Here is a 23,497-nt window from a genome sequence, read left to right on the forward strand (position 1 = left end):
TTGAGGATTGGTGGTTGGGTGGGGTGGGTGAGGTGGGGCGGAGGGATCAAAATAAAAAGAAGAAGAAGAAGAAGAAACCAGACAGGCAGAGAGATAGAGTCCATGAGGTGTGAAATACGATTGCTTTTTTTATCCGACAGCACGGCTTGAAAGAAAAAGGAAGCTGTCCGGAGCGGGACACGGAGAGGAAAAACAGAAAATGGGGAAATGGTTAGGACAATTGGGAGGGGCAAAGAGGTAGCGCAGGATTTACAGTGACATCTAAACGATAAGCAGTGTCTTGATGATCTGAAAAGTAAAAAAAACACCTTAAAGCACATTAAATATGTTTAATATTGAAATATTTAATGATTCTGCTGCAAAATTGTCACTTGGTGCTGTAATTTCATTATTCCCAAAATGAAAGGGGAATATCGTTATTATTATTATTATTATTATTATTATCAATGATCTCAAACCTCAAACACTCAAACATACATGACAAGTCAGATTTTAGTTCCGGTTAGTTCCGGGAAAAAAAAAAAAAAACAGCACGAACATCTTTCGTACGCAATTTTCAGTGACTTTATCAATATATTATTTAAATAGCGTTGTTGCAAATGCTGGACTGTGAGTCCCAGAATGCAATGCAGCAACATGACACCGTTGTGCTCAGATACATGTTACGAGCGAGTTAGCAATCTATTTATATTAGCAATATAGTTATTTATTTATGAGCAATATATTTAGCATTAGAGTTAGTAGAGGTAGCTATTGATTGATTGATTGATTGATTGATTGATTGATTGATTGATTGATTGATTTCACTTTGCCTTAGTGTAAACAAATTTTAACTAATTTTACAATAATATTAATAATAATAAAACTAAGGAAGGGAAACCGCAACAGCTAAAGCCAGTTACCACAGACCCGTACATTAAACTAAGACGACATGACGATTAGCTGAATAACAAAATATAAATATTTAAAAATGACAACTTAAAGGCCGGCGGCACGGTGGTGTAGTGGTTAGCGCTGTCGCCTCACAGCAAGAAGGTCCGGGTTCGAGCCCTGTGGCCAGCGAGGGCCTTTCTGTGCGGAGTTTGCATGTTCTCCCCGTGTCCGCGTGGGTTTCCTCCAGGTGCTCCGGTTTCCCCCACAGTCCAAAGACATGCAGGTTAGGTTAACTGGTGACTCTAAATTGAGCGTAGGTGTGAATGTGAGTGTGAATGGTTGTCTGTGTCTATGTGTCAGCCCTGTGATGACCTGGCGACTTGTCCAGGGTGTACCCCGCCTTTCGCCCGTAGTCAGCTGGGATAGGCTCCAGCTCGCCTGCGACCCTGTAGAACAGGATAAAGCGGCTAGAGATAATGAGATGAGATGAGAACTTAAAGGCCTAAGAAGGCCACATGTGGAATTGCACCGAACACATATCGTTCTCCGTGTTCATAGAAAACAATCAACAAGACTGACGGCACGAACGATGTTAGCATGAACACTGAAGCTTTGGAAGCTGATCCGGACAGACTGGAGTACTAAAGCGCCGCTGCATCACTGTCTTTCGGTAGCGAAGAAACGAGGGCTAAATCACTGTCAGCAGATACTGTAAGAGCATCATGAGTAACGTAGATGAAAAAAGTGGGAAAATACTTCCAGAAGACAGCATCAGCACTGAAAATGATAATACATTATATCCGAGTCAGGAGTCAGTTCAGAGCGGATTTTTCCCTTTAATAAGATTAACGAGTCGGGCTCGCAGCTCAGGTCTTCGTAGAAAGCTCCGGGTCTTCCTTCAGTGCTTCAATTCAGGTGCGTTTCTGCTTGACCTTTTTTCTGAAGGATCACACGCTCCAGCAGGGACATGGGGTGCTCGTGCGAACGAATGAACGAACGTACGCGCTGGCCATCCAGTCGAGCTAGCGCGCGCCGGAGAGCAGTGGGCAGCATGTATTATTTATTTGGTGGTTTGCGCCTGTCAGTACGATTAGTATGTGTGTAATCACTGCTTCTTCCTCGGGAAAGGAGAGGAAAGGCTGCTCCGCTTTCTCATCTGAAGGTAATCTCGCTGTCTTCTGAGTCTCATCTCCGACGCTCACTTCCTGCCCGGCATCTGCTTTTGTCATCTGCGCATATTTCTCTTGCCATCTTTCTTTTTTTTCCCCCCTGAAACAGTCTTGTACTGTATCTGTCTGCCCCTTTCTCCATCCATTATGTGTGTGTGTGTGTGTGTGTATGGGTGTGTGTGTGGGGGGGTCTTGCTTATTCCCAGCTTGTATAGGGTGACACCTATAGGTCTATCAGAGCCCCTGCACTATATATATGTGTGTGTGTGTGTGTGTGTGTGTGTGTGTGTGTGTGTGTGTGTGTGTGTGTGTGTGTCAGTCAACCAGGACCAGGGACATTTTCCTGTTTGACCATTTTTATCCTCCTTACACACTTCTGAGTTCTTTCGGTCTTTCTTCCTGCCAGTGTAATGGATTTATTCGAGATTAGATCCGAGCAAAGGTTTAATATTATTGAATTATCAGGGTTAATTAATATGATTAATTAGAAAACCTTCAGAGTCGCTGTCTTCCATCGTTTTTTTTTTCTTTTATAGTTTGTTAGAGTTACAGATTGACCTCAGGTTTTCCTCCCAACCTTCCTCCTCCCTCCAGTTCCAGCCTCCTCTCGTGACCTTTCATTAATTATAGCTGGCCCGAGTTTAATCATTGTGTAGTACCGTGGCGTGGCAGATGAGATGAAGGATATACGCAGGCGTCCGGCACTTAAAGCCGTAGCGCTCGTCTGGAATTAAACGTCTACATTTCTGCATATATTATGCGGGTTTAGCGTGCGAGGTGCAGTGAGAGAGAGACACACGGACAGAGAGAGAGAGAGAGTGTCATATATCTTGATTAAAAAACTAAATGAAGAAGTCGTGTCGAGGCGATGGAGAGGGAGAGGGTGAGGGAGAGACAGAGGAAGAGGAAGACAAAGCGCGAGAGATAGAGCAGAGCTCGCTGACTCGCTTTCCGAGGCCGGCCTGCGAAACGTTAAAGTGACAGCTTGTATGAGTTTTAATGGACTTGAGTTTTAATGCGCAGAGACAGTCAGAGAGAGAGAGAGAGAAAGAAGGAAAAAAGAAAGAAAGAAAGAGCGCATGTACCTGTGCAAAGTAGGAATTAGACACATGGTTAGCTCTTCCAGAGGTGAAAATGTACTCGAGGATTATTGTGTAATCTGCGTGCCTTTCTCTCTCTCTCTCTCTCTCTCTCTCTCTCGCACTCGCTCTTTCTCTCTCTGTGTAGCGTGAGGTGGATTTCGTCGGATGGGGGTTTGTGTCAAGCCCCGAGTGGTGGCTATCATCCCTGTTTCCATGGCTTAGACCTGCCTCACCAGCTCAAGGATGTGCTGTGCGGAGTGGAAATCCACTCCGGTTGCCTTGGAAACATAATAGAACATACACATTTATTAAAGAATAAAACGCAATATATATATATATATATATATATATATATATATATATATATATATATATATATATATGATGTAATCTATGAAGAATGCCTTTTTAAAAAAATCCAATTGTTCCACTTTGATACTTTAGTTTAAACGCAGGATTGGTCCGTTCTGAGCAGCAATAAGCCCTAACAATGTAATCCATATCAGCATCATTTGCCCAGCTTCCTCCGCACACACACAGCACAGACTAGCGAGGAGCGAAGTATCGAACCCAGACGTTACCTGCACCGCTGCTCGCTTATCGAACCGTTTTGTTTCAGAGCAACAGAAATCGACTTTGAACTACGACTGCTGCAATTTGCGTTTATGAAACACAGCAGATCCGTTTAGCGACGCCATCCGGTGATGTAAAAATCACTGTTGCATTTACAACAAGTCCATTCACACCTTATCTCGTTAAGTTTGTGTGTTGGGGGGGGGGGGGGGGGGCGAGAAAGAGAGAGAGAGAGAGAGAGAGATGCAGTATTCTAGCAGCGGTGACCTGAAAGTCCTGCTCTTTATTGCAGTGTTAGTCATATTCTATGATTGCGATAACTTTAATAACTGTTTAAACTTTCTAACAATATTAAATTTGATCATTTTTGCAACAGTGAACGCAAACTTAACCGTTCAGAAACTGTTAACTCGTCTCCGGCAACAATATTTTGCACTGAATGTGGTTAACTAGCGTGCATGCTAAGGACATGATACTGTCACGGATATCCTAATAATATACTTCGGGTCTGGCTCTATGGGGGGGGCCTGGCCCACCCAAACACAAGGCTGGCCCACCCACCTGAGGATATATAAATTGCACCCCCTCCCAAAAAAAAAAAAAAAACTTCCTGGCCTGCCCTGTTAGTGAGAGCTGAATCCGGCCCTGATTTGCTTAAAATATTTTTTTTTTCTAAATTAACAATTTTCTTTCAAATACGTTCAAACTGACCTTCTCAGTCAACATTGCAATATTAAAAATAAAAATAAAGTAAAATGAATAACCGAATATATTTTCTTCTTCTCACGATCTTCTCCAGGACTTTTGTTTTTTGATGATGCAACTTCCTGTTGAACATGTGGCTGACTTGGGGGAAATATTTTGTAGTGGTGAATGTTGTCAGGTAACAGGCCCGAGTGAATGAAATTAAAAAAAAAAATAATCATAGCCTGTTATGGCTGATTTGAGATGTTCAAAAATATATTTAACAGTTATTCCACACAATCGAGTCGTACATGAGCTGATAGCCGACGAGGCGCGTAGCACCGAGACGGCTATAATCCATGTACGACGAGATTGAGTGGAATAACTGTTTTATTCTGTCCACATTCACTGGATTTTGAGAAATGGAGCATTTTTATTTTTATTTTTTGCAAATTCGATAAATAAAAACTTTATACAAAACATCCGACAAAATCAGAATGTAGACAAACCGGCGAAATGGCAGGAGCAATTTATGAAAAAATGCGATAATAATAATTATTGAAAAGTAAAAAAAAAAATACATTCTTACCATCAAATACTTTAATTCCATATTTTGTTGCTTTTTTATTTTTTGGGGTTTTGTTTTTGAGTAAAGTTTTTATTTCGTCCTCGGTCGGTTCAGCAACACTCTCCACCATTTTCTTCTTCTTCTTCTTTCGAGGTTTTTTTTGGGCGGTTGGCAAACCAACTTAAAGGTGCATTACTGCCACCGACTGGGCTGGAGTGTGGAACAGGAGATGTTGAGGGGGGAAAAAAAACTATATTCTTTTCACTATTTCTGTTTCTTTTAAATGCTTGATAACAAAGTGATATATCTGACTTGATGTGCGCCGCTATTTTGTTTTTCTCTACTCATGGTATATGAGCTGATATCCTAGTAGTAGAGTCGCCAATCAGAGCGCCAATCAGATTGCTCATATCCAGTGAATGTGGAGAGAATAATGTGATTTATTTCAAGTGTTTTATGGAATCTGTTGGAAGGTAAAGTGTAGTTATAGAGACCTGGGAAGTCTTTGAAACGTGCATGTCAGTTATTGTGAAGGAAACAGCATTTCCATTTAAATGTGTTAAATGGTTTTTAGCTTTAATCGAAATACATATTTAGGAAATGATTTAGGAAAGTTGGATGCTTATGGAGCATATTCAGGCAAGTTAAAGAAAAATAGATAGTTAGCTTCCTTTAAAAAAAAAAACAACACTGCTTGGACCCCTTTTTGAGAAGGAAACACTCTGGTATAGAATTTTTAAGAGTTCGGCCAGAGGTGGAAACCCTTACGAGCGTACACAGAGGCATAGTAATATAAAGTTTAATGGATTATCTGGTGGCTGTCGGAGCTGAGGCATGTGATTCAGGTTTCACGTTCGAGCCCGAAGGCCCAGGCGAGTCTTCAGACAGCTGGAAGATTATTGGACGGTAAAAAGTGTTTTAAGTCCGGGGTTGGAGTGCGGTGATGGAGCGCTCGTGCCAGCTGCACTAAACCACAATGGGATGAATATTTGAACAGAAGCTATTGTTGCTGTGTCGATATATCAATCGGCCCACCAGATAGAGTGGATCGGGGGCCGTTCAAACAAACATTTTAAGTACATTTGCTGAGAATTAGCTGACTTATGTAATAACTGATAAGGTGTATTGACTGGACTGTAGTGCTGTTCAATCAATGCAATGCTGGGAGTGTTAGTGTGCAAACATGGAAGTGGAAGGAGAGATTGTGGGAAGTGGGATCGAGCCTTGCACAGGGGAGAAATAAAAAAAAGAAAGAAAAGAAAAGATTGATGCCCTCTTTATTACCTGTTTTGTTTTTTTTTCCCAGTGTCTTCCTTTTGCTTTACTTACACATAGCATTATTGGAGATCCATTGTTCGGAGTTTGGTGCTTTTAAGCGGAGGCTGATATATCGAACCGAGGGCTTTTAAAGATGGTTACAAGGGATTTCTGCGTTTGACTTGGCAAAATAAAATGAATTGTAGCCCCTGTTTTAAAACATTCATGATTCATTTATATATTTTATAGATATGTAGTGCATTACTATGAGGTCAAGGAATGAACTAAGCCAGATATTGGTGAGAAGCCCAGGAGACAGCGGCTTGGGACTGCAATTATGATTGTGGCGAGAGGTACCAGAGGGGGGAAAAAAGGGAAATCTCGCTCGTCTGTTGAAGTTGAAACAGGCTCTTCGCACAGTTATTTTTCCTGTCTGCATATTTTGCCGTTTGGAAAATGTGTCTATGTCTCTACCACATGTGTTCAGTGTGTGTGTGTGTGTGTGTGTGTGTGTGTGTGTGTGTTTTCCTTTCCTCAGTTTTATGTACATATTAAAACAGAGGAAGCTATACAGATATTTGTGTCATGGACCTGCATAAATGAAGAATTATATACTTATAAAGAGAGACATAAAAATGATACCAGGAATAATGACAAATGACTATAATTACAAAAGAAAGGCAATTGAATAAGTAATAAATGTATAAATCAGTTCTATTTACGACTACGTTTCTATTTAAGGAGGAGGAAAAAAGTTCATTACGGAGCGTGCGATGAAGAAAAGGCCTCCACCTAGTTGTCTTTGTGAAGACATTTCAGCCAATGCTGGGGGGGGGGAGGACGCCACCGTCCCTTTAAGTGCTTCCACCAATTCTGATGGGTTGGTGATTTACATATCCCGTCCTCTCCTCCCCCTTCAGGCGAGCTGAGTGAGGATGTGGAGGCTGCCAGCGAGACCACCACAGACCAGGAGGACCAAACCAAAGACAGAGAGTGTGGGGGGGACAAGGAGCTCACCAAAGGGACAGGTAAGGCCTATCTTCACTCAGTCTGGACAGGAGGGTGGGTCGGGGTATGGGGTCATATATATGTATATAAAAAACACAGGGATGTTATACGATGGCCAGGACACGTGTTTATTCCTCCAGGGTACTCGGAGTAACCATTTTTATCCTCGGCCTACATTCATTCATTAACTAATTACACCTTTTACCACTTTTTTTTAGAAGCTAGAAACGACTTTCCTCGAATCAGACTTAATTTAATAGCTTTTCAGATTTCACTCTGGAGGATTTTTTTTTTCTTTCAGTTCAACGGAATTCCCTGATAAATTAGCCCGATCTGATGAAGTGACAAAAACACGTTGGGTCTCTGTAGGGCTCGTGGGCGGAGCTTAGAGCACTTGTGACTTCATCTCACATATTTTGAAGAGAGGACTTGTGGAGGAGGAGGAGGAGGAGGAGGAGTGGTGGTGGCAGGTGCAGGTGTCAGGTTGCAGGTTGGAGAGGTGTGTTGGGGTAAAGGGGGCAGGTCAGACTGTAAATCGGGGGGGGGGGGGGGGGTGGGGGTGTTGTCGTATGCGAGGCGGCAGAGCTGGAGGGAGGCCGAGGATTTGAGAAGGATTGTGCGGAGATGGAGTGCGGCGCTTGGAATGTAGTGTGTCGCTCCGCTCTCGGTCTGCTGCTGTGCTCTGAGGGCTGTGATCGAGACGGCGCAGGATATGTGGCAGCGTGTGAGGTCACGTGTACGGGTTCATCGCTTTGTGACGTATCGTTCATATCGTGGAGTAGTTATGCACAGATTTTTACTCATTATTTGACAATTTCCTCAACAACCAACATTCCTTACGCAAAGGTGCTTCTATTATTATTATTATTATTATTATTATTATTATTATTATTAATAATGATAATAATTAAATAATATTGGCTGTCGTTGAGTGGTATAGTATATATATTCTATTCAGCTAGCATTATATTGGACATGTCGAAGGCAAGCCAGCCAATATTATTATTATTATTATTATTATTATTATTATTATTATTATACATCCACATTCCTTTCAGGTATTCAACACGTCTTTGTTTTTCAAAATTCTCTCAAAATCTTCTGTATTTAACAAAGCAAACTTGGCGGCCATGTTTGTTTACAAATTGTCCCAGTCGCTTGCTAGCGCGGAAGTTTTACATCTCCGCCGTGTGATGTCATGTTGTCTTGACAACCATGCAATCTCGTAAGCAATATTCAACGCTCATTCTCCATTGGGTAGAGTGACGTAAAACACATAGGATAAACGATATGCTAACAATATCGCATGCTATCGAATCTATAATTCTAGAAGGGAATAGAACACGTTTTTTATTCCATTGAAAAAGTGTCCTGTATGGATAATAATTCCCGATATTTCACTCAGATGACGTCACTCCCAGTGTTTTCCCGCTGACTAGGCACGCGATGTCAAAATGGTGAACCGGTTCAAAATTAAAATTCTTTTGATTAACTTGCGTATTTTTGTGTGTGTGTGTGTTAGAGCCCTGCACTCCCGCGGGAGTCCCGTGGGACCCACAGGACCCGACGCAAAGCAGTGCGGTGCAGGACAAATTTTGAAAGCTCATTGCGGGCGCGGGGAGGAGGGGGAGTGCACAATGCGGGAGCGGGCGGGAGAGGTGATAAGCTGCAGTCCCGCTAACTAAAAATGTGTTTAAAATAAAATGTATAAATTATTCATTTATGTCTATCATATATAATTTGTGCTGGATATTTTATTTGGCATTAATAAAAACATTTTAAGATGCCTAAATTTGCGGATGTGGTCTAATCTCGCGTACGTTTCCGATTCCTTTCCGCTCTTCCGTGTTTGAGATCTCCGATCATGGCAGAAGAGCAGAGCTCCTCTAGTGAAGCTCACAATGGGTATCTCTGTAAAGCCTCAGCTGCGCATGCCGCCTGGCAACGCGCACCCTCGCTACGTGCGCTAGGTGAAGGATCGGTCAGTGGAGAGCTCAGCTAAGTTCAGCATGTTTAATTTCCCAAGCCAGTGACAAGAACTTTCGTGAGAAATAACGCGAACGTCTGCATCATGCAGGATTTGCGGGCGGGAGCAGGACAAAATATGGCAGGCACGGGCGGGAGCGGGACTGAAAATCATAATTCTTTGCGGGAGCGGGCGGGAGCGGGACTGAAAATTCTGTCCCGCGCAGACCTCTAGTGTGTGTCCATATAATATAAAGAACATTACACAGTGGTGCAAAGATATGTAGTTTATCAAAAAAGCATCCTGTATGAATAATAATAATCATAATAATAATAACAATAATATATTAGCCAACCTGGCGACTTGTCCAGGGTGTACCCCGTCTCTCGCCCATAGTCAGCTGGGATGGGCTCCAGCTTGCCTGCGACCCTGTAGAACAGGATAAGTGGCTACGGATAATGGATGGATGGGTATATTAGCCTAGTATGCTATGATGCTACGGTAGCTAGCAGTGCTGTGCGATTTCAGTCGACGTATGGAATGGAGATGGAGAAAAAGTGAAAAAGCAAGCCACGCCGTGCTACGGGTATCCTAGAAAAATCTTTCATTGCATATCTATAATCTATTTCTACACCAAGCATCGTTCAAAATGAAAATTTGAATCAAAACAATCCAGGCATTTTGCATAAGATTCATATTTTATGCAGAAAGTCTGAATAGTCAGAATAAAGTTCTTTGCCGTGTTTGAAGGCAAATCTTTGTAAAAAGAAACGCCTTTGATATTCCAACTTTTAAAATGAAATATTAAACGAGCCTGAGCTGTTTGTGCGCTTTGAGCGAGTGGCGCTCTTCCTTTGATGGGCAGAAGTAACGATATGCAAAAATAATGTGAAACATATAAAATAAAGCAGTGTAAAAAGCATTAAAACGAGCTGCGCGGTTAATAATTCAGTCATACCTGTGGTGCCGGGGGAAGATGACTCTTCACATTAGGACCCCTGCATTTATTTCTGAAAGGCACGCAATTTGATACAAGAATATTCGATTCCTTTTCCGGCCCCCTCCTGTCACTCGCTAATCACCAAATAAGTGTGTTTCTGTGTTTTCACCAGAGAACGACGTGCTTGCGTATGAAAAATTCACAGGTTTCCCAGCAGCTTATTATAAACACTTAGTTTTAAAAATAGCATGAGCGTTACGAAGCCAGGTCGAGGGTGCCGTTTGATGTCTGAGGAAAGGTGGAAGGGGGAGGACAGGGATGGAGGATGGAGGATGGAGGTGAGAAACCTGACGGCGTCGTGATCTCACATGCAGGTTACTCCTTAATAGAAGTGGGGGTTGTTTTGTTTTGTTTTATTTTTTTTTCCTTCCCATCTTCACTTCCTCCATTTTTCTATTTACTGTATATCCGACAAGGATGGTGTATGATGAGCACGAACAGTTTACTAAACTCTTGGGGTTTTTTTTGGACTGAGCTGCATTATAGATGCTGCTAAGCTGTAATTTCCAGGCTCTGTTATTAAGTTCTGTGATTAACATTATTGAAGTTGCCTCGAGTCCCTGAAACCTGGCTGCTTTTGCAAATGACACTCGCTGTCAGATCGAGAGCATTAGTGCCAAAAAAAAAAAAACCCAGCGACGTCTTCCTTTTTAAAGCTACCATCAATGTGATGGCTGTCTTTTTTTTTCCTTTTTCTTTTTTTCTAACTGACAGTGCTGCTCACAATTCATTAAACGCATTTAGAAAGACACAAGAGAGCCTGCTCGCATGTGTTAAGCATGTCATCTGCTAAAAGACTGCGTTTGTTTGTCATCAAACACACTGACGCTTTTTAAACACGCTGACAGCACGAGCGAAAAGGAGAGTTTGTAATTATTCGGCGTTAAAGGTGAGACGTAAAGACGCTGCTTTGTTTTTGGTTTTGGATTTTTTTTTTGTTTTTGGTACAGCGGTTTAACAGTGACGCGCTCGCTTTTTAGTGATGAAGGTGGTGATGTGATTAACTCTATTTATACGTTTGGATTCTGGATTCCGACTGGCTGCGGGGTGTTGATTAATTTTCTAAAACAGCAGCGCTGACTGTAGCGCAGTTATGAAATAAAAACGTGGCCGCCATCTTCGACTCGTTCATGCTAGCTGAATGGAATATATCTGATAGACCACGGAAAAAACAGCCATTATTATTATTATTATTATTATTATTATTATTATTATTATTATTATTATACGTTCCTTTCGGATGTTCGACACGTCTTTTTCAAAATTCTCTCAAAATCTTCTGTATTTAACGAAGCAAACCTGGCGACCATGTTTGTTTACAAATTGTCCCAGTCGCTCGCTAGCACGGAAGTTTTACGTCTCCGACATGTGATGTCATGTTGTCTTGACAACCATGCAATATCATAAACCATATTCAACGCATATTCTCCGTTGGATAGAATGACGTAATACACATAGGATAAGCGATATGCTAACAATATTCCATGCTATCAGACCAAATGAATGAAACTCGCTAGAAGGGAATAGAACATGTTTTTATTCCATCGAAAAAGCGTCCTGTGTGTATAATATTTAACAGTTATTCCACGGAATCGGCTCGTTCATGAGCTGATAGCCGACGAGGCGCGTAGCACCGAGTTGTCTGTAATCCATGTACGACGAAATTGAGTGGAATATCTGTTTTATTCTGTCCACATTCACTGGATTTTGAGAAACAGAGCATTTTTATTTTTATTTCTTGCAAATTTGATAAATAAAAACTTTATACAGAACGTCCAACAACGTAATTTCCGCTTAGAATGTAAACAAATTGCATGCTATCAAACCAGATGAATGAAACCTGCTAGAAGGGAATAAAACACGTTTTTATTCCATCAAAAAAGTGTCCTGTATGTATAATAATCATTGATATAGTGAAGTTTTTGGTCTTTTTTTTTTTGTAACGAAAGAGTTAAAAACAGAGGCTGGTCCGAGGGAATGTCCGTTTATAGCTGTTATAACATACAGTAAGTTCTGAGAGCTTAGTTGTTTCATGGATTACATTAAATGTAACTGTAAATGGATAAAAAACTATGACCTGTCATTGTTTATGAAGTCAAAATTGTAACCAAAGGCAGATTGATGTGGTGTAAGAGGAATAAAACACTTCCAGGAAAATAATCATCTTCCGTGTTGGAACATTCGCAGTTTCATGATGTCAGAAAGATGTTGATTAGTTTCCTATACGAGCACCACATTTAGTGTTTTATTCATTACATATTTAACAGTTATTCCACGAAATCGAGTCGTACATGAGCTGAGAGCCGACGAGGCACGTAGCACCGAGTTGTCTATAATCCATGTGCGACGAGATTGAGTGGAATAACTGTTTTATTCTCTCCACGTTCACTGGATTTTGAGAAACAGAGCATTTTTATTTTTATTTTTTTGCAAATTCGATAAATAAAAACTTTATACAAAACGTCCGACAAAACCATTTCCGCTTAGAATGTAAACGAAACCGGTGAAATGACAGGAGCAATTTGTGAAAAATGCGATAATAATAATAATTCTTGGAAAAATAAAGAAAGATACGTTCTTACCATCAAATACTTTTATTCCGTATTTTGTTGCTCGCTTTTTTTTTTTGTATTTTTCGGGGTTTTGTTTATGAGGAAAGTTTTTATTTCATCCTCGGTTGGCCCAGCAACACGCTCCGCCATTTTTTTTCTCTCTACTCATGGTATATGAGCTGATAGCCTAGTAGAGTAGCCAATCAGAGTGCACAATTGCTCATATCCAGTGAATGTGGATAGAATAATCGTGGATGTTTTGTGCTGAAATAAAATCGATGTGCTGGTTTTCAAACTAAGACAAACAAATCGATCCTAAAGGCAGGTTTGTGTATTAAAAAAAAATGAATCAAAAGGAATTGACAGTCAAACTGAACTGAATCATTGAATCCTCTTTGCGGAATCGAATCATTCAGGCTACAGTTCGGACCTTCCAATGAAGCACTGCAGCAGCTGTTATAAAATATTTATAAAAGGCCACAGCCTCGTCACAAACAGACAAAATTAGTAAAATGGAGGGACAGGGACTTTTTTTTTTTAAACAATACACGTAAGCCAAGGATGGAGGATGTGAGAGAGAGAGAGAGAGAGAGAGAGAGAGAGAAGCAATGAGGTGGGGCAAGAAAAGACGAGTGCGATTGTTAATATACTTAAGGGCTTGCAGGAGCTGCTACAATATGATTTGACGTGTTTAACATAAATATACGGGGAGGACTGTGACCGAGGGGCTTTTTCTATAAGGGGGGTTAAAAAAAAGGGGAGGGCGGCAGAGAAGGAGGAGAAATGGAGGTCCCAAGCAATTGAAGTTTATGAATAATTCCTTGCAACCCCCTCCCCTCCACTCTCCTTCTCCTCCCCTCCCCTCCCCAATCTCGTTTCATCGCATCGTCCCTGACTTTTAAATTACTGGAGCCAGAGCGACGGAGGAAAAATAATTTTGCAGAGCAGGTCATCCGGATTGTGACACCGAACACAGCAGCCAGCCAAATTGGTTCCATCTCTTTTCTCTTATATATTTACTCAGATGTATGAGTCCAGGAGAATGGATACACAAGGGTGTGTGTGTGTGTGTGAAAGAGTAGAAAGGGGGTATACAGAGCAGGAGAAGGGCGAATACCCAGGCACTGGTGTACAGCAGCTCCCCCTGGACGTAGGACGTGTTTACTGCAGCCTCCACTTTCTTTATCCAATGCATTTCATAGCTCTGATGTCCATCACTAGGTTTTTATAGGAGCTATTGCGTGGACGTTGGACATCATGTAGTGGTGAGTTATAATCGTCATAAATGTACCTGCTGTCAGAGTAGTCACTCGGCTATATTAATATGGCTTTTTAATATCGCTAATATAAAAAAGGAACCTGTCAGAGTTGAAGGGCGATTTGTATTTGAAATAAACTCTCAAAAAAATGAGTTTGATCGACTGTAGTCATGATGCCAAAATAACAATGGTAAAATTATTAAAAATTGTGTATAAAGTTACATTTCTACGTATATACTGTGTTATATTAGCATGGCGGTTTAAGAGTTGGGCTTGGGCTGCTGCTTGGGAGTTTTGTTTATTGATTGATTTGTGCTTGAGAAATGTTAAAAACTATGAATTTGAATTGTTTTCTTGACGTGTATATTTATATAATTTATTCATATACCGTATATGCACTTGGATGCATGGCACCGCACCATTGGTTCTATTCAATTATTAGAAATAAAGTGTAAAGTTATGTTAAATTCGCACGATTTTCAGGCATCTGGAGAAAGAAGAGGTCGTTTCAATATATTTATATTTTTGAATTCGCACGGAACAAACGGTGCAGTTATAAGGTGACGTGAAAAAAAGTCAGTCAACAATAAATCAAGTTTAATTACATAAGATAAATATACATATCTTATTTTACATAAAGCGGACGACAAAATATATATAATAAGCACTACAAATTCATCGACGCCAAGAATTAAAGAAACGCCTCGCAAATTCCGTACGCTGGTAATTGAACAGCGAATTCATATTTAAATATGATTCTGTTAAAGAATGAGTTCTTCAATCTATCTGTACTAACTTTAGGACGTTGTGACTGGTTCTTTCTTAGATTGTATGTCGTCCTCTTAATTTGTGGAAGCAGGGGGTACAATGGGTGAGTGTTCATCACAAAAAAGCACAAATTGTAGGCCAATTGTAGTCTCTGGGGGGGAAAAAACACATTTTAGTTTTGCTAATGGATAAACTGGTGCGTGTGTGTGTGTGCTCAGACACGAGAAGATTAATAACATGCTTGATAATTAATATCTCCTTTTTAATTCCCACAATTTTAAATTTGGCTTTGTAGCAGCCTTTGCCCGTAGGCCTACACGTCCGCTTCTTTAACCGAGCGCTTTGGAGGTGGTCCTTTCATTTAGCGGCTTTTATGCCGAAGATAGAGCCTCAATATGATGAGACTCGGTATGAAGTTGCTTTTACAATGAGGCCTTGGTTCGTAATTTTCTTTATTTGAAATTAATTGATGCAGAGTAATTACCTGAGAAATATGAGGTGAAATGGAATCTAGGCCTCTGTCGCTCAGGGCACCGGAGCGGCCCGTAGATTAAAACGACGGGACGTGAAAAGAGGGAAGGGGGGGCCACGGAGCAGAGGTGGGCTGGGATCTTGTAGACGTGGGTATTAAAAGTGAATGACTGCCAAGAGTGCAGAGTCGAAGCTACTTTTTGCTATTAAGGCTTAAATTATCAGGGGAGCGAGACCTGAGAACTGGACTTTGTTGTAAAGCGTTAAGGGATAAAGGTGAGGTTCGGAGGATGATGACGAGGTGCTGCAACGAAAATAGAGCTCGATAACAAGCTCACGCTGAGATAGATGAAGCAGGAGGACATACTTCCTGCTTTTCTTCGCCTACATTCCAGGGAAACGTCATGCGGGGTCCGCACTTTTCCCTGGTTCTCCTGTGAAACTTTAAAAATACTCTCTCAAGGATGCATTATTATATATTATTACGCATACAGGACACTTTTTCGATGGAATAAAAACGTGTTCTATTCCCTTCTAGCGGGTTTCATCGTTCGGTTTGATAGCATGCAATATTGTTAGCATATCACTTATCCTATGTATATTACATCACTCTACCCAATGGAGAATGAGCATTGAATACGGTTTACAATATTGCACGGTTGTCAAGACAGCCTGACGTCACACATCGGAGACGTGAAACATCTGTGAGCCGCCGTGACAGTTTGCAAACAAACATGGCCGCCAGGTTTGCTTTGTTAAATACAGAAGATTTTGAGAGAATTGTGAAAGAGAAAGATGCGTTGAACACTCGAAAGGAATGTGTATGTATAATAATAATAATAATAATATTATTATTATTATTGGCTGGATTTTTTTCATGGTCTATCAGATCTATTCCATTCAGCTACTCGTCTTCGACTCATTCACTATCATGCTAGCTGAATGGAATAGATCTGACAGACCACGAAAAAGCGCCAGCCAATATTATTTAAATATAATATAATACAATATAATTGCTTATGCTGTAAATAATAAAACGTGTTGTTCGAGGAAAATAATCAACACCCCAACCGGGTGGTGTGATGAATGAGTTCATTCTTCTTCTGTTCGAGCAATTTGCCAACAATTACACATTTTTTATTTATTAAGGAATGACATGTCGTACTTTTGATCCATTTATAGCTACTGTATGTTATCGTGATGTTCTGTTATCTCTTACGTTATAGCAGCGATAAACGGTCCTTCTATCACCGGCCTGTCGTTTGTTTGTTTTTTCTCTCTCTTGATGTTCAGACAAAAAATACACAATTTGATATGTAACCATTATTATTATTATTATTATTATTTATTACATTTATATAGCGCTATATATGTACACTCTGTAATGTTTTACAATGCAAACAAACAATAATTATGCTTCAAGTCTAAAATCACTACAGAATTTTTAGTTTTTGTGTTTAAGGAGACTTTGATTCGGTGCTCATCCGTGTTTTTGTTTGTTTGTTTCTTTGTTTGTTTGTTTGTTTTAATGCCGTAGTCTCATATACGCTGAAAGTACAGTACGTGCTTTCTTTTATTCGCTCCTGAGAACTAAGAAGCATGTGTCCCCAGTGAGAAATGCAGTCCATCTCCAGGAGGTGAGAGAAGGTGCCAAAGTCCAATTCACTTACGGGACTCAGCAGCAGTCAGTTTACGGAAAAGGCTCATGAATTAATAATCACTTAATTGACTCTTGAGACTTTCGTTTTTACACTTGGCTTCTGCGCCGGCGGAAGAAAGTCCCTGCGTTGTCGTTGTTGCTGTCATTGTTGTTGTTGATGGAGCGCTTCTCGGTATGAGCAGAAGGTGATATTTAGGGAAAAATTCAGCGATATAATGACAGTGTGAACATCCTGGCTGTGATTTGCTCCGGTAATAAAAAACATCAATATCCTGATTGCATACAAAACGATGAAATGAGCAATGAACGATGCTTCCTGTCATTCCATGAGGTTTTTTTTGTTTGTTTGGTTGGTTGGTTGTTTTTTTTTACATGACTGTATTTTTAGGGCTACACGATGATGAATAAATATCTCTTGCCCACACATGAAGCTCTGAACACACTGAACATCACATCACCCACACAAACACCTTTACTCCTTTGGGAGGACGAGAGAGACAGAGACCCTTCTGTTAAAAGCTTATGTTCTGGTCATGGTCTTTCTTGGTTAATGGATCTGACCTGCACAGCCGTGTTCTCTTGCCAAACCAACCGTGACGCGCACACACTCATATACACACACACTCACACACACAGCATACGAACCAACAATCTTCTCTTCATTGCTCCTGTTTTTGTTCCATATCATATCAGCGTTTTGGTTTTTTTTTTCCTTTTGTGCTTCTGTACAACAGGAAACAGGACACAATAGCTGGACTTTAGTCACGGTGGTTTGGTTTGGAAGCAGAAGTACATTTCTTTTTTCTCTCCCTCTCTCTCTCTCTTCGTTCTTTTAAGTGAGTTCTGCTTTATGGAGTCCTAACAGGACTTTATGTGTTGAAGTACTGTAGTTCCATCATCTTCACCTGGTGTAGTCTCATCCTGTTCACAGCAAACAAAAACAAATTAAAATGAGGAACACGATACATTCGCAGACATTTTCTCAAACTTTATTTGCTTGTTTTTTTATTTTTATATAAGATATGAATGATATAGTTATCTGGCATTTAAACACATCACAAAAATCAGAAGAAAAAGCCTCTGGATGGGGCAGGTTTTTTTTTTTTTTCCCTCAAACTAGCCGAGATTAGCTTTCCTTCATGATTATTCAGCTGGATTGGTCAGGAGGCTAAACTAGATAGAGACTGTGACTAAAGTCACAGTAATTTGCGCAAGCTGTTACAAACTGGGACGTCTGGTCACTGTACCCTATAGATCCAAAACGGTAAGAGATACAGAATGACACTTAGTGAGGAAAAGTTGCGCCCTGCTACCCTGAACAAAATATTTAAAAAAAAAAAAAACTGATTGAAAAAATCATGAAAAATTGACAGAGTTATGAGTGATTGAAAAAAATCCCATTTTTCATGGATCATTCTGGATCAGTGATCCAGATCAGCACCAAAAGTCATAGCAGCGTAATTCAGCCCAGATGTATTCTTCAGGTAAACTTGGTGATAATTGGTTGAAAACTGAGGGAGAAATAGTATCCTAAAAACATTAGGAGAAGAAGAAGAAGAAGAAGAAGAAAGTAGAAAGATCCTGAGTGAGAGTAACAATTTGTGCCAGTGCTGCTAGCGCAAATTAAAAATCATCATCCTCGACATTTCATAAAAACCCAAATCCAATTTCTGCTTCTGTAGGAACAAGTCAGATATGTGCTGATGGTCCAGTCTGTGTTTGTTTGTTGGTTTTTTTTGCTTTATTTTTATCTTTGACTCCTTGCGTTAAAGCGAGACGGCCTTTTGATTTCATAAAATCGGTGAAATTTAGTTCCTTCTGAAATGTGGTGATTGTGATATCTGTTTATTTCTGTAATATCTCACAAAATATCAGGCCATTCTGTGGCTGGGAAGTTATTTAATTTGAAGGGATTAAAGCAAATAATGTGCATGAAATCGCTCGCTTCGTGCAGTCAAGCAGACAGAGGAAGTCCATGTGTGCGCGCATGCGCAGGTTTACCTTTGAGCGTGCACTGACAGTTCTATCATTCTGTCGCTAAACGAACAGCTGATCACACCGAGGTGCTCGCTGAGCGCCGATATTTATTAGTTTGGTCCTGCGTTTCCTTTCCTTCGTATATAACATAACGTCTTTTCTTCTCGCTTTCTTTCCGTTACTGTAGTCGGTCTTTCACGTTTCATTCGCACACTCACCCACGTCCTCCATTTTTCTCTCCTGTTTCAAATTTGTATCCCACAATGCCTTGCGTGAACGGGGAAAGCCCACCACGTGATGCATGATGTAGTATCTTGAATTGGGTCATGGTGAAGCAGGAAAAAATTGCGGAGAATTTAGGGCCACATGGAGATAAATTCATTAATTGTTCGATTAAAAAAATTTATCAAATTGGAAGTCTGTGATTTGAATTCAGTAGCTTTCAGTCCACCAAACAAAAATAATTAGGTGTCGGGGAAAATTCTTCTTATGACCTACACTTGAAAAAACTGAAAGGCAGTCTAGCTTTAACACTTACAGCTGTCCAGGATATGCTAGTCATCTTGTCTTGTCCTATTTTATAAACGGCGCCAAGGATTTGTAGCAAAACAGGAAGGAAACATGGAAAGACAACAGATTGTAAAGACAGATGAACATGGAACAAGGAAAGAGGCAGATAAACAGTGCACCAGTGAGCTGACTCGAGTAGATCATTCAGACGCAAGGACAGTGCATTCGAAGAGTCCAGAGGTTAATGGTGGCGAATGGGAGGTTCCTTTGTTTAACATTTCCTTTCTATATCGGTGGTTGTGTGTAATGGGATTCGCAGTGACTAGACGCTAATAAGGGCACACTGGATAGTGCACACAGGCCACTCTTTCCAAAGCACCGGGTCTTTACTGATCCCAGCACTCAGCTGCCCTCGGCCTTGATTGGACCTGACATTTTAATGTCTGCAGAAGGAGCATGGTCAGTTGGGCTTAACCTGACCCACCGTCCACCCCTCACTCACTCACTCACTCACACACACACTCTTCCTCCTGCTCTCAATTTACCCTGGACAAATCACAACAAATTTAACTCTTTATGGCCTCCTTAAGGGTCTTTTCGAGTTTTACGTTTCACACGGGATTCTTTCCGATGGAGGAGCGTGCACGTGGTGCTTTCCTAGCTCTCGTTGGATTTAGCATCTTTACAAGCACCCGGCTTAACCCGAGTATTTTTACTCAGCTCATCCATGCCTCTGTGTTGTGCCCCTCCTATTCTCTCATCTCTCTACCTCCTAGGCTGTGTTAGCCGTTAGCTCAGCGTTTGAGCCTCTTGTTATTCGGCCTCGCTCTGTGGAGACGGAGAAGAGGAGACGGTTAATGGCTGCGCAGGTTGCATTAAAAGGATTAGCCGATTTTAATGTTCTGCCAGCTAGCAGAGCACATTAGAGACTTCGGTGACGGTTTGTGGCTAGCACAATGAAGGATTCTCTTTAAGATGAGCTCTGGATCAGCTGCCTATTCCTGAGCTTTTGAGTTTCTGAAGAGGAAATTGCTTTAATATCAGCCATAGGTAGAATGGTGGCTACTGATAGGCAGGTAATGTAAAGGCCTCAGAAATCGCCAGTATACAGACACAGATTGGGAATAAGAGTCCTGGGATGAGTATAGGGTAGTCTTTATGGTTACAGCAGCAGCAGATCTTGGGCACAGATCTACTTGGCTATTAATTGTTTTTGGAAAGTGCAGATCTTTCTCTTACAAGTGCAGAAAGTCTAGAACATGGCGCTCTAATGATTTGTGGACTTGTATTGTTGTAAAAGTGCCCTCTTTATTGACTTATTATTTTACATCAAGGTTTCAAGGTTCTTGTTTTTAAATCGGCTCTGCTTTCTCTTTTTTCTGTGCGCGTGTAGCCGCAGGATCCAGCCTGTCGGAGAGGGATCAGACAGAGTCACCGGTTCTCTCCAAACGGCCTCCGTCAAGATCCGGGGCTTCAGAGAGCTCCCTCTCGTCTAAGCGTCCCCGGACGTCTGAGAAGAGCACTGGAGAGCAGGTGAGAGTCAGGAATACACTATATCAGCTTAGGACTAACGTGTGTCTGAGGACATCTGTAGTAAACATAATCAGTTCACATGAAGTAAGTGATCTCTGTACGGTATGACTCACAGAAGTGGGCGTGTCTTCACAATGTATGCATGCTCGTCACACAAAAAATTCCACGCAAACAAAATATACACCTCATTTTAATCCATGCTGATTGTTATGAACTTGATTATACCGCTTCTTGTAGGTCACATGACCATGACATGTTTGTAAGGTGTACTTGTACGTGCTTAAACCTGGAACCGTTGGAAGCATCAGTTCTCTGATACGTCCTGTTAAAACGTTAGGACCGTCCTGAGTTTTAAACGAAGGCTTGGATTCATTTTGGTTTCGCTGGGAAATGATAGAAAAGAGCGATCACCATGCAAGGAAGAACGCAAACTCTCTCACAGGATATAGCTGAAGCTTTATCAAAATGTTCCATGGAGTTATTTCTACCACTCATTTTATAGAAGGATGGATTTGGACGGAAATAAAATCCCAGAGAGTTTACTACCAGCGGAATAATTGCATTACTCCAACCTGCCTGTGTAGGATTTCCAGATGTGTGGAGTCCATAAAAAATAAAAAAAAAAATAAAAAATACTGACAAGTTTTGTTGCGTCAAACACAATGACGACAAAACTTTGAGTCCTTGAAACTACTGTCACCCGATACAGTACCAGTCAAAAGTTTGGACACATCTTTGATCTGATTCGATGTATTTTCTTTATTTTTTAATTAAAAGTCACGTCATGTCTTCAAGTAATGATGGCTGTTGGTGCTCTTTACTTAACTGAGCGGTTGTTGATATAATATGGATTACTACAGTTGTGGATGGACCAGGGCTATATTATTATTTGGCCAAGGATGGCTCACGTGACACAAAATTGTTCCCTCATTGACAAAGCAATGTATCTCGTGAGGTCAAAAACAGATATGGTGTGAGTCAGTTATGGCATATCCTGGATGTACCATGAACTGACGTCACAATTTCAAGCTATACGGTCGACTCGAGTCACAGCTGTGGCTCCGCAGGCGTTTCTGTGCATGTAGATCTACGTATCATGATTATACCTAGCGAGGCAGGCGATAGCATGGGACACTACACATGCGCAGGTCGAAGGTCGCTCCAATGTAATGCCAAGATTCAATTTTAACAATTTTAGTTTGGAATTTTTTGATGAGGGATATTTAACAGTTATTCCACAAAATCGAGTCATGCATGAGCTGATAGTCGATGAGGCACGTAGCACCGAGTTGTTTATAAGCCATGTATGACGAGATTGAGTGGAATAACTGTTTTATTCTATCCACATTCACTGGATTTTGAGAAGCAGAGCATTTTTATTGTTATTTCTTGCAAGTTCGATATATAAAAACTTTGTACAAAACGTCCAACAAAGACATTTCCGCTTAGAATGTACAACCCCGATTCCAAAAAAGTTGGGACAAAGTACAAATTGTAAATAAAAACGGAATGCAATGATGTGGAAGTTTCAAAATTCCATATTTTATTCAGAATAGAACATTGATGACATATCAAATGTTTAAACTGAGAAAATGTATCATTTAAAGAGAAAAATTAGGTGATTTTAAATTTCATGACAATACATCTCAAAAAAGTTGGGACAAGGCCATGTTTCCCACTGTGAGACATCCCCTTTTCTCTTTGCAACAGTCTGTAAACGTCTGGGGACTGAGGAGACAAGTTGCTCAAGTTTAGGGATAGGAATGTTAACCCATTCTTGTCTAATGTAGGATTCTAGTTGCTCAACTGTCTTAGGTCTTTTTTGTCGTATCTTCCGTTTTATGATGCGCCAAATGTTTTCTATGGGTGAAAGATCTGGACTGCAGGCTGGCCAGTTCAGTACCCGGACCCTTCTTCTACGCAGCCATGATGCTGTAATTGATGCAGTATGTGGTTTGGCATTGTCATGTTGGAAAATGCAAGGTCTTCCCTGAAAGAGACGTCGTCTGGATGGGAGCATATGTTGCTCTAGAACCTGGATATACCTTTCAGCATTGATGGTGTCTTTCCAGATGTGTAAGCTGCCCATGCCACACGCACTAATGCAACTCCATACCATCAGAGATGCAGGCTTCTGAACTGAGTGCCGATAACAACTCGGGTCGTCCTTCTCCTCTTTAGTCCGAATGACACGGCGTCCCTGATTTCCATAAAGAACTTCAAATTTTGATTCGTCTGACCACAGAACAGTTTTCCACTTTGCCACAGTCCATTTTAAATGAGCCTTGGCCCAGAGAAGACGTCTGCGCTTCTGGATCGTGTTTAGATACAGCTTCTTCTTTGAACTATAGAGTTTTAGCTGGCAACGGCGGATGGCACGGTGAATTGTGTTCACAGATAATGTTCTCTGGAAATATTCCTGAGCCCATTTTGTGATTTCCAATACAGAAGCATGCCTGTATGTGATGCAGTGCCGTCTAAGGGCCCGAAGATCACGGGCACCCAGTATGGTTTTCCGGCCTTGACCCTTACGCACAGAGATTCTTCCAGATTCTCTGAATCTTTTGATGATATTATGCACTGTAGA

At 40.9% G+C, this 23,497-nt stretch overlaps 1 protein-coding gene across 2 annotated transcripts in view; it reads left to right on the top strand.

The window, feature by feature from the left end:
• Positions 1-23,497, top strand: part of zfhx3b (zinc finger homeobox 3b) — a 162,976-nt gene that overhangs the window by 120,494 nt on the left and 18,985 nt on the right. For both annotated transcript variants that reach the window (XM_060940809.1, XM_060940810.1), the window contains exons 4-5: positions 7,127-7,234; positions 20,771-20,910. In XM_060940809.1, the coding sequence (XP_060796792.1) occupies positions 7,127-7,234; positions 20,771-20,910 (248 nt within the window). The remainder of the gene's footprint in view (positions 1-7,126; positions 7,235-20,770; positions 20,911-23,497) is intronic.

This window comes from Neoarius graeffei, chromosome 15 (assembly GCF_027579695.1).
Source record: "Neoarius graeffei isolate fNeoGra1 chromosome 15, fNeoGra1.pri, whole genome shotgun sequence".
Lineage (NCBI taxonomy): Eukaryota > Metazoa > Chordata > Actinopteri > Siluriformes > Ariidae > Neoarius > Neoarius graeffei.